General features: G+C 48.0%; 1 protein-coding gene across 5 annotated transcripts in view; it reads right to left on the bottom strand.

The window, feature by feature from the left end:
• MYO7B (myosin VIIB) overlaps positions 1-12,553 on the bottom strand; it is a 104,254-nt gene that overhangs the window by 33,116 nt on the left and 58,585 nt on the right. For all 5 annotated transcript variants that reach the window (XM_032353979.1, XM_032353980.1, XM_032353981.1 and 2 more), the window contains exons 15-19: positions 10,507-10,670; positions 8,102-8,239; positions 5,784-5,936; positions 4,990-5,088; positions 3,029-3,123 (exon numbers count right to left, since the gene is read on the bottom strand). In XM_032353979.1, coding sequence (XP_032209870.1) covers positions 3,029-3,123; positions 4,990-5,088; positions 5,784-5,936; positions 8,102-8,239; positions 10,507-10,670 — 649 coding nt within the window. The remainder of the gene's footprint in view (positions 1-3,028; positions 3,124-4,989; positions 5,089-5,783; positions 5,937-8,101; positions 8,240-10,506; positions 10,671-12,553) is intronic.

The raw sequence follows: 12,553 nt of genomic DNA, 5'->3' as shown, positions 1-12,553 counted from the left end.
AATGTTTATGTACTAAACAACACAGCTGAAAAATATATGAAGCAAAACATGATGGAACTAAAATGAAAAATGGGAAAATCTGGGGTGCCTGGGTGGCTCAGTGGGTTAAGCCTCTGCCTTGGGCTCAGGTCATGATCCCAGGGTCCTGGGATCAGCTCTCTGCTCCACAGAGATCCTGCTTCCCCCTGCCCTCTCCCTGCCACTCTGCCTATTTGTGATCTCTCTCTGTCAAAAAATAAATAAAATCTTAAAAAAAAAAAAGGGAAAATCCACAATTATGCTTAGAGACTTCAATACCTCTTTCTCAATAATTGGTAGAACAAATAGGAAACAAATTAGCAGGAATATAAAATTCAATATCACTATCAACAAAGATCTAACTGACACTTTTAGAACATTCCACCAAAGAGCAGAATATGTATCATTTTCAAGCGCTCTTAGAATATATAACACTATAGTTCATATCCTGAGCCATAAGGGAGATATCAACATTAAAATAATTAAGCTCATACAGAGTGTTTCTCTAAACACAATGGAATCAAACTAGCTATCAATAATAGTATGATAACAGGAAAATCTCCAAAAACTTAGAAACTAAACAACATACTTTTAAGTGTGAACACATGGGCCAAAAAGAAAGTCTCAAAGGAAATTGTTTTAAAAATGAACTGAATAAAAATGAAAGAACAATATATCAAAATGAATGAGACATAACTAAAGCAGTGCTGAGATTTGTAGCATTTTACACTAGAATAGAGGGAAGGTTTTGAATCAATTATCTATGTTCCCACCTTAATAATCTAAAAAAACAGAGTAAAATACACCCGAAGGTAGAAGAAGAAAAGAGACAATATAAAGAGCAGAAATCATTGTAATTGAAAACAGAAAGAAAAGCAATAGAGAAAATCAATGAAATCAGAAGCTCGTTCTTTGAAAAGATCAATAAAATTGACAAACGTCTAGCAAAACAAAGAAAAAAATACACAAATTGTCAATATCAGGAATGAAACACGGGGTATCATCATAGATTCTGCAGACATTGAAATGATAATTATAGAATACTACAAATAACTCTATACATATAAATTTGACAACTAAGATGAAATGGACCAATTTCTCAAAAAGCACAAATTATCACAAATCATTCAATATGAAATAGATACTTTTGATTGCCCTTTAACTATTAAAGAATTGATAATTAAAAACTCCCCAGAAAGAAGTCTCCAAGCCTAGATGGTTCCACTGGAGAATTCTAGCAAACATTCAAAGAATTCACATCAATTCCCCACAATCTCTTCCAGGAAATACAAGAGGAGGAAACACTACTAATTGATTTTATGAAGTTAATGTTACTCTGATATCAAACCAGACAGAGACATTACATAAGAATAAAAGGAAAACTATAGATCTCATAAATATAGATGTAAAAATTCATAACAAAATGTTAGCAAATAACATTCAGGATTATATAAAAAGAACTATATACTATGACCATGTAGGGCTTACTCTAGGGATGAAAAGCTGGTCCAAGATTCAAAAATTGATCAATGTAATCCACCATATTAAAAGGCTAAACAAGAAAAAAATCACATGATCATATCAAATAATACAAACTTTTTAAAAAATAAAATTCAATACCCATTTCTGAGAAAAACTCCCCAAAACAGGAAACTTCCTCAAGTTGATAAAGGACATTTACCAAAAAACCTACAACTAACATTATACTTAGTGGTTAAAGACTGAGTGCTTTCCCCCAAGATCTGAAACAAAGCAAAGTTGTCTGCTCTTACCACTCTTATGATACTGGAAGTTCAGGCCAGTGCAATAAAGCAGAAAAGTAAATAAAAGACATAAGATTGGAAAGGAGGAAGTAAGACTGTCCCTATTCACAGATAATGTAACTATCTACATAGAAAATTTCAAGAAATCCATAAAAAGTAAGTGGTTGTAGGAAACAAAGTCAACACATGCAGATCAATAATATTTTTAGACTAGTCATGAACATATCAATGCCAAAATTAAAAATACAATACCATTTATAATGTCTAAAAAAACCCCCAATCTATAATGTCTCAAAAAAACAAAACACATACAGAACATGTATACCAGAAACTAAAAAACATTGGTGAAAGACATCAGAGAAGATCTAAATAAACGGAATTCACGGGTTAGGGAACTTAACATGGGGGATGTCAATTCTCCTCAAATTGATATATAACATTAATTACGACCAAAATTCCAGCAAGAATTTTTTGTAGGTATAGATAAGGACTTTCTAAGATGTATATGGAAAGGCAAAGGACCCAGAACAGCTAAAACAATTTTGAAAAAGAAGGTACTAGGAATCAGTCTATTTGAAGACTTACTATGTAACTACAGTCAACAAGACAGTGTGGCACCGTCAGAGGAACAGATACATGTATCAGTGGAACCAAACAGAGAATGCAGAAACAGACCTGCATATATGCCCAACTGGTTTTGGACACAAGTGTAAAATCAATTCACTGAGAAAAGGATGGGACTTCCAATGAATGATGCTGGAGCAACATCCACTGGGGAAAATTTTTAAAAAGAACCATAGCCTAAGTCTCACATGCTAGACAAGATTTAACTCAAAATGAAAATAGACCTAAATGCAAACTGTAAAACATAGAACCTTCTAGAAAAAAGACTGGAGAAAACCTTCAGGCAAAGATCTTAGATGTGACACCAAAAGCATGCTCCCTGAAGGGAAATTGGATAAACTGGACTCCACCAAAACTAAAAATTTTGCCCTGCAAAAACCCTCTTAAGAGAACTTAAGGAAAAACTATAGACTGGGAGGAGATATTTGCAAACCACACATCCAAGAAGGACTAGTATCTGGAATACATAAGTAATTCTCAAAACTCAACAAAGAATCCAATCAGAAACTGGGCAAACAACAAGCACAGATGTTTCACCAAAGAGGATATATATATATGTGGCAGACAAGCCCATGAATAGATGTGGGTGTGTGGTTTGGGAGGGGGTTGGGGAGAGCCAGCACCTCCATTTGTAGCCTCGTACGACTCTCTGGATGTTGACTGCTGCCTTGTCCAGGGCCTGGCTCCTTTGTACCTCCAGCAGAGTGTCCTGGTTATCCTGGAACAGAGGAGATCCCAGCATGTAGCTGCCTCCACTCATCTGCACACCCTACCTGGGGCCAGGACCCTATCTCCAGAAGGAGCATATGTGCTCCCAGGAGGGCAAGAAGGGGAAGGGGGCCCTCAGATTGATCCTGATGTGGCTCAGACATAGGAGCTGTAACAACACCCGTATTTCTCAATACAAGAACTTCCCATTTTAGTTCTTTCTTCTTGTTTATTCAATCTGGCAAATTTATTTCTACCTTTGAGTAGAAATAACTTCTTCTTGCTAATTCTACTTGATACTTCTTGGGTAACAAGTGGGCAAATTTTCCCTGAAGGTGTGTTTCATTTTCCAAAATTCATGTGAAATATCACTCAACTTGTAGTAAGATTCATGCTTGTTTCAATAGAAATATATTTCCCCCAAGCTTTGAGTAACATTCAAAGTGAGCTGATGAGCTGCATTTGCCCCTGAGCTGTGACTTTCTCTGGCCTCCCTTTGTACTTCACCTGGATCACTGTTTCCTTGGGATTGCCATGCTAGTCCCTGTAGGAGAAGGACCATCTTTGTAGAAAAGAAAGCAGCTTGGTCGTTTGGTGAGTGGTGAGGAGAGGCAGGAGCTTGGTGGCCTCTCCCACCTCCATCAGTTGCATTAGGCAAGCACTGAGCCTCTTCCCAGGGGGGCACAGGGGACATAGAACTACACATCAGACCTCTGAAGGTAGCCTCCAGGAGCAGCCAGGGAGGGAGAGAAGTGAAGCAATGGGCACTGTCCTCCTGCCCTCCTTGACCACCTGCCCACACTGACCTCCCCCCTGTGGCCCTCAACGTCTGTCCCAGCTTCCTGGACAGCACCCTGGGAATTCTCCCATGTCTTCCCTCTGCCAGCCTCACTTCCCCAGTGGAATCTGAAGCCCTTCTGCCTTTTCCTTCTTGTCTAAGTCCAGAGCCCCAGCACAGGCCTGGCTGATGCATGGACAGATGAACAGATGGACGACTAGAGGGTCAGGGCAGGGAGGTCCCTCTGGGAACAGAGAGGCTGGGTAAGCAGACTCTGTGTGGAAGTAGAGGGAGTGGAGGACTTAGGAAGGGGTGGTAGGGATGGGGTGGGGCTTGGGAGGCTGGCAGAGCATGCTTCTGGCACTGACCACCTCTTCTCCCTCCTCTTTCTCTCTTTGCTCACCCACCCAGAGCTTACAAGGCTAGTGAATGTGGAGTTTCTCTCCTCAGTCGCTCTTGACCCAACCTGTGGTCCTGGAGGGCCCAAAGGCCAGGTTCAGGGGCTAGAGCCTGTTAGCTACAAGCTGTTTCTGTGTGACTTGGGCCTTCCTGTAAGTTGTGAGAGATGGAGGTAGGAAGTGGGTGGTGCAGCCTGGACGCGTCTGCCCAAGGACAAGCTCTTCTGGGGTGAGAGGGAATCAGCAAATGGATTCCCTCTACTGAAGCACTAGATCCCAGGGCTCTAAAGAGGTGGAGCTTCCCCCAGTCTGACTTCCCTGGTCCGGCTCCTAGCATAGAGAAAGAGGCCTATTCTCAGGGACTGTGGGAGCCTACCCTGAGCTCCTTCTTGCTTCTGCTTGGTGGCTTGGAGCAGCTCCTCCTTATCCTCAGGCCTGGCCTTAGATGCCCCACTCTGAGAAGCCTCCTGGACTTCTGCAGGCTGGACTGAGCCCTCCCCACACTCCCCCTGCCTTCCTTCCTGCCTGCCCCCTGCATGGCTCCAGCATGGCTTTCTACAACAGGGATGCCTCAGGGTGGGGGCCAAACCTGGAACAGTCTCCCATGGCATTGGCTCAGGATGGGTGAGGGGATGCTACCTGGTGGGCATAGGAACAGCCCCAAGGAGGAGACCAAGGACCAGCACATTCAGAAGCTCACCTTCAGGAAGATTTTGGTCTTTCCCACTTTCCACTCTTTGTCTGTTCCCAGCCACATTTCAGCAATGTGCAGAGTCATCTGGCGAGCTTTGTCTCGAAGCTGCCAAAGAGAAGACAGGAGTGACTCAGGGGAGTTGGAGCAGCCCCCCAACCCCACCCCAAGGTAGGGGGCGGAGGGTCCCTTCTCAAAGGCTTTCTGGGATTCAAGTCTTCCTCCTCTCTTGGGTTTCACCGTCAGTGTTGCTTAGCAAGGACACAGGCTCAGGCACTTCCAAAGAAGGATAGGGCCCAAGGGAGCACCCAGGACCTGGAACATCAAGGCCACCATGCTTTACAGGCCTGGAGACTCGGTGTGGCTGTTGGGTACTTGCGCAGTCCAAAATTCAGGACTGTTATTTGAGGAAGGATGGGAAGGACCTCCTGTCCCAAATAGCAATCCAGCCACACATCATCTCTCCAGCTTGTTACCATGTGCTTTAAATCGCAGACACCTCCTAGAACCAACATATCCAGCCACTGGCCTCATCCAGTGAGTGTGACCATGTGAGCCTCTAGAGGCTCCCTCACTTCCAGGACACCCAGGGAGTGAGACCTGGGGCGGGAGGAGATAAGAGGAAGGGAGGAGCAAGGGTCATTGCAAAGCTTGGAGTCTGGGAAGGGACCTTTAGCCTCAGGAGGGCAGCTCGAGGACACCCTTGGGACTGGAGGTTGGGGTACCTGGAGGTGGCAGGGGTTCTGAGGGTTACCACTACTGCCTCTTAGGGCCAGTCTGCTGAGGCGGAGGGCAACAGGCACCTGTAAGCGCACAGCGCTGGGCAGCACCACGCCGAACCTCTGTGAGAACTCCTGGAATGTGTACCGGAGGGGGAAGCCCGACTTGCGGATGTGCACAGTCTCCATCATGCCAGAGTAGCGCAGCTGCCGGATGCACAGGTCCCGGTCGAAGAGCTGTGGGGGCAAAAGTGGGAGGCCCGCTCTCTGAGCCCTGGCACATGGTGGCCATGTCTGCGAGGCTCTGTGAGGCAACCCCAGCCCTGCAGCCATCCCCAGATGCAAGACAACTCAATAATGCTTGGTTTGACCAAAAGTATCTTTTGAAGAGAGAGGTATTTGGTCTGAAGTCACTGAAAAGTCCTGAAAGTGTTTCTGAGGAGATAAAAGTTGATAACATACAAACTGTGACATCCAGGAGAACACTAAATACTTCCTTCATTCTCAGGATAAGCAAAGTGCTATGAATATAAAAGTCATTTGCATTTGTCATGTTAAATGTTTCCTCCTGGCCTTGCCTGTGTTGGAGTGGGCACCCCTGCAGCACTTCCCGCACCATTCTGCTTCCCACAGTGTAGCAGAATGGAGGAATACATTTCCCACCTGGAGTCAGAAACTATTCTAGCTTAGTCTCTCTCCCCCTCCCCCTCCCACCCAAAGACGGGTGTGGCCAACAGGACTATGGGCCTGATGCTTTTCACAGGGGTATGGGGACTCAGCCACCACCCCAGACTCTATATAGTTCAGCCTCTAGTGAACCTCCTTTCAACCTCCAAGCCAGGAATGTCTGGGGACTAGGGGCACACCTTCAAATCTGGAACTCCACCAGGAGCCAGTTACCCACCTGGAAACACTGAGAGCCACAGAAACAACTGCTTATGGCATTTAGTCTTTGGCAACTAATTGATTCCCATTTATTGAGCATTTCCCGTGGGCTCAGTGTTTCTCATTTAATCTTTACAACAGCCCTACCTGGTGGAGTACTTAGCTCCAGTTTAAAAACAGATCCCTAGGGGGGGCGCCTGGGTGGCCCAGTGGGTTAAGCCGCTGCCTTCGGCTCAGGTCATGATCTCGGGGTCCTGGGATCAAGTCCCACATCGGGCTCTCTGCTCGGGCTCTCTGCTCGGGCTCTCTGCTCGGGCTCTCTGCTCGGCAGGGAGCCTGTTTCCCTCTCTCTCTCTCTCTGCCTGCCTTTCTGCCTGCTTGTGATCTCTCTCTGTCAAATAAATAAAAATAAAATCTTTAAAAAAAATTAAAAAACAAAACAAAAACAGATCCCTGAGGCTCAGGGCCAACACTCCCAAGTGACTTAGCCAGGTTTAAACACTGAGCCTGCCTGCCTACCCCCGCTTCCCTCCTCCATCGCCTTCCCTCTGCCCCCTCCCTCGCCCCCCAAACCCCGCCCCTTTCTGTCCCCTCCCCCCTGCCCCCTCCCCTCCCTCTTATAGCAGCCTTGGTCTCTGAAAGACTTGTGGAAACAGGAACATCAGCCTCAGGCCCCGCCCTCCACCTCACAGCTCTGCAAGCAGGAGATGTGGGTGTGGGCAGAGAGCCTCCTGGAGCACAGTTATTATCTAAATATAGATATTGCACCTCTAAGGAAGGTACATTCTAGATTTCCTAGTCCAGTCCCAATTTTCTATAGTTTCATTCTATTCAAAAATATAATTAATGTAATATTAATTTTTCCCCTTATAAAATATTTTGAGTCATTTTATCTCCCTTGAGATGACATCTCCCAGTTTGGGAGTCTTGAATTTCAGCCTCTGGGTGGGATCCCCAAGCCCACAGATCTGGGACTCCTGGGCAGGCACCTGGCTCCCACTCCACACTATATATATGCGGATAAAACCACTCTTCAAAGAGCTGATTGGCCAAGAGCCGCTTGGCCTCAGGTCTTGGTGACCATTGGCTTGCCAGCCTCTGACATTCTAGCATCAGTTGCGGGCCACTTAGCGCCTTACTGAAAGGGGTTTACACATGCAGATTTGCCAAAACATCACGTATAGTTCTTGCTGCTTCCACCCCCTCCTCCAGGCAGGCACAATTCTGACTTTACAGAAAACAGACTCAAAGAAGTAAATCACCTGGCCAAGTGCACACAGCCTGAATGGTGGACTGAGACAGCAGAGCTCTGGGTTATCGAAAGCCTAGCCAGTCACTGATCTTTCAATGGTCTAGACTGGTCACCTTACTTCAGTGTCCCCATCTCTAGAATGGGGGCAGAGAGCTCTCATGCTGACCAGGCCCACTGAAGGGAGAGATGTGACCCTAGATACCATCGGACTCATCTAATAGATGCCCCCTTCCTCCCCCGCATGCCCCTAGCCTCCCCTCATTACCAGCGGCTTTTTGTACTCATTGGGTTTGATGCAGCGGATGAAGTAGGGCTGGCAGCTGGTCAGGATTCTCATCAGCTGGTCCAGGGACTTTTTGAACTGGCTGGCCAACGTGGAGGGCCGCTTGCTGGGGTCTGTGGACTGCAGGCAGAAAAACAGGCATAAGTGAGGGGCTGGGCAGCTCGGCCTGGGGCACAGCTGACCCAGGTGAAGGCTTCTGCCAAGGTCCCAGATAGGCAGGGCTGCATTCTTTCAGCCCCTCATACACTGGCCCATCATAGGTTCTGGTGGGTAAGATGGGACCAGGTATCCTGTTCAGGGGTGGGGGTTACCCAAGTGGGGTGTGCAAGATGATACAACAGAGTGGGAAAGAATGTGAAAACTGGCAACATTCACTTTTTACCTCTACCCTTCTATGTTTTTAGTTTTTGTATCGGTTTTGTATGTTTTTAAAAAAATGTTTTATAGTGCACATTTTAAGATTGTAGTACATGTATATTGTTTTATTTTATTTTTTTTAAAAAAGGTTTTACATATTTATTTTTGACAGAGAGAGAGACAGTGAGAGAAGGAATACAAGCAGGGGGAGTGGAGGAGGGAAAAGCAGGCTTCCCCCTGAGCAGGGAGCCCTGACAAGGGGCTTGCTCTGATACCAGGACCCTGGGATCATGATCTGAGATGAAGTCAGACGCTTAACGACTGAGCCACTCAGGCACACCCATGTGTATTGTTTTAAAGTAGATGTGACAAAATTATGGATGCAAGAGGAAGCCAGCGCAAGTCCCCAGCTGGCTCAGTGTGTGCTTTGTGCAATGCTGATCTTGGGTGATGCATTCTGATCAAACTCTTCCCAAGTCAAATGCACCCTAGCAAAGGTATGTAGTGCCAAATTGCATTAATTGGTGACACAAGTCTTAACACTTCTGAAAAGAGGACGCAATCATCAGCACCTTGTAATATCAATGGGCAGCATTTTCTTGTTGTCCTGGTTTGTAAAATAATGTGCATTTTCCCTTGCTGTCCTCTTGTTCCCTGAAATCTCCAGGACATGCTCTGCCCCCCGCCCCACCCTGCAGAGCGAGGACAAGCCTGTACTCTGGCCTCAGGTGGGGAGAGTTTAGCCTGGCTCAGTGAGACACAGGGTCCAGCCTGGCTCCACCTAGGTCCAGACTGGGGCAATCCTGCCCAGCCTCATGGCTCCTTGGTGCCTCCCCAGGCCTGCTCTGCACATGGTGGGTCCTGAGGTCTCTGGAGAGGCCTCCTCCAGAGGTCAGGTGGAGCACAATGAAAGGTCAAGGGCATCTCATTGTGGGAAGTGCTGAATACAAGGCACAGAGTGCAGTTTCCTCAGTCTATACTCCAATTCCCGAACCACTAGCAGCTAGCCCTGCTTCACTGGCCGGGGCTGGAGGAGCTCCTCACTAGACGATGCATGAGGCTTTTCTGGAATAGTCATTCTTAAGGGGTGGAAGCAAGGCAAGGAGTGGGTGGGCAGACCCTCACCCTCCCAGGAAATCCTAGGCTGCCCTGAGGAGAACCAGGGGCTCTCTGCTGCCCACTTTCCTTGTCAGCAGCACTTAGTGCTTCTGCTGCCACAGCACACACCCCATACCCGCCCACACACACCACACATAACACACACATCCCACATACATACCATAAACACCATAGCGCACACACCGTCATACACACCACACACCCCATGCACATAAAACATACATACTGTACCACAGACACACACATGTCACTGCATGTCACATATCACATATACATGTCACGCATGCCATAGCACACATGTGCACACACCACAAATCCCATACCATACACACATCTCGCACACCCCACATATACTACCCTCCACCCCCCACACCATACACATACATACCATATGTACTATAGTACACTCCCCCACATACCACACATATCTCATACAACAAACATATACCCATACACACACCACAAACACCACATACATCACACAAAATACACCCCCAACCCCAATCCCCACACACACCAAATACCACATACACCACACATACTCCCCACAGACACTGCACAAAACACACGCACTGTACACACATATCACACAATACACACACCACACACACACACACACACACACAACATATGCACAGAGATCAATATAGAAAAATACAATGAACGAAAGCAGATGTGCCCCCACCGGACCACCACACACTCAGAAGCAGGCACATCCACAGGTACCTGTCCCCTTACCGCCATCCACACAGCAGTAGCAGTACCCCACTCCTGTTTTACACTCACTTCTGGCCCCTGAATAAACAACTGAGACCCCAGGTGATAGGTCTCTGTGCATGCACGTCTGAGCCCCGAGGCCCTAAGGGCTGAGAGACCCAGAAGGCACTGGCAGGGCACCCATGGGAGCCCACCTTGAAGAGCTGGCTCCCTGCCTTTGCCTGGATGATGGTACCATGGCCCAGTTTGGTCTCTGCTGACTCCAGCTTGAATATCTCCCTCAGGAACTTGTTTTTGGAGGAGTAGACCAGGGTGAGGATATCTGTGCTCAGTACATCTCGATTCTTCTCCAGGAAGCCTGTGGGAAAAGGAGAGCCCACCTGCAAGCCCAGTTCAGCCATCCCCTCTGACCCACAGGGGAACGGAAAGCAATAAGGTGGGGACTCCGGTTACCTCAAGATGCCCGGAGGAGCCCCCACTGAAGCTGCCCTCTCCATCCCTCCCTTGATCTCCCTGTCCAGTCAGCAGAGCTCCTTGCACCTGGGGCCTGAATTCAGCTCTTCCCAGCACCAGTGTGTCACACCCACATTTAAACTCTCCAGCCCCTGCACCCACCATCCACACCACAACCCCCTGTCTAAGCCATGGCCACTTCTTCTGCTTGAATCACAGCCCACCCCTCTGCTCTCTGTCCCACACTTCTGGGCTCATGGCCCGGGAACGGACCATCCTGGAACTGCACGCTGCTGTGTTACCCTGCCTGAACCCGTTCTCTGCTATTCCGCTATCAGAGCATGGTGGCGCCTCATCCCCTCCCTCATCTCCTGGGGCCCCCATGGCCCTGTACCCCACTGGTGCCAAAGCACCCCAGAGGCTCCAGCTCTCCCACACCTCCAGCCCCCACCAGCTGCTGCTGGACACTCTTTCCTGCTTATCCAGCTGAGCCAGCTCCGGCTCATTCTCAAGACCAGCTCAAGCACTGTCTATTCCAGGAGGCTCCTCAGGGCCCTCCTGGGGATCCCCTGGTCTCTGTGGGACCTTTCTCATGGGCCCTACTACTCAGGTCAGGGGGTGGCCTGAGGACTTTTCCTCCTCTTTGCCAGCCAGAGCTCTCCCTGGGTGCACGATGGACAGGAGTGCCTCAGGTCCGACACCTCCAGCCATAGCCATCACAGTAACTGCCAAGTACACAGCGACCAGCTCCAGAGCCGACCAGTGGCCATAGCAGATGGTGCATCCCTTCATGATACAGTTTAGATCTCCCTGCAGTGAGATGGCTGGGGGCTCTCAGGAGGGCTCTGGCCCACTAAATTTCTTGGTGACCTTGAGCAGATCTGATTGGGGCAACTACTTATTCATAAAAAGAAGCTACAAAGAAAAGGAGTTAAAGGACAGAGTGAAGAAGCCTCCCTCCCCCACCAGTAAGCCCTGAAAATCTGGCAGCCTGGTAATGTCCAGAGAGCTTGTAGTCTGGAGAGGGAGGCGTGGCCACTCCTGCCCTTGCCCCTGAGCCCAGACAGCTCTGGGAGTATCTGCATACAGCCCCAGCCAGCCAGTCTATGTGAGTGTGTTGTTGGCGGCGGTGGGGGCGGGGGGGTGTTACTTCCAATGTCCTGCAAAACCTGCGTAGGGGGGAAGCTACTCTGCTCTTTCTGGGAGCCCAAAATGGAAAGAGGGAAGGCATTCATACCACTTGTCTTACTGGCTGAAGGATAGGTTTGTGGCTCTGATCAGGAGGTCCTTAGGGCACATTTCCCTTCTTATTATGAGTTCAAACTGCACAGGTCTTGGGACAGAATGTATCCCTTTAGGCAGTGTGTGAATGTGTGTGTGAGTGCATGTGTGCTCTCTAACAGAATGGGTTTAGGAACCAAACATATCTGTGCTTGTTAAGGAGGATCTGAGGGCCTGGTAGTTCTGGCCCCTCCACCAGCCCTGCTCTGCAGTCCTAGAAGGTCTTACTAGGGCCAGGGTTCCCTCCAGCAAGAAGACTGAGAATCCAGAAATTGAGGTGGGGGCATTGTTATGGGGCTGAGTTGCATCCCTCCCAAATCCATATGTTTTTATTCTAATTTCCAGTATCGCAGACTATGACTATATGTAGAGATGGGACCTTTACAGGGGAGATTAAGTTAAAATGAGGCTATTTGGGTGGCTGTAATCCAGTGTGACTGGTGTCCTATATGAAGAGATTAGGACACAGATGTATAGAGACACTAAAGATGCCAGAAACATCAGAAG

This window comes from Mustela erminea, chromosome 8 (genome assembly GCF_009829155.1).
Source record: "Mustela erminea isolate mMusErm1 chromosome 8, mMusErm1.Pri, whole genome shotgun sequence".
NCBI lineage: Eukaryota > Metazoa > Chordata > Mammalia > Carnivora > Mustelidae > Mustela > Mustela erminea.
This window is presented reverse-complemented; position numbering and strand designations above follow the sequence as displayed.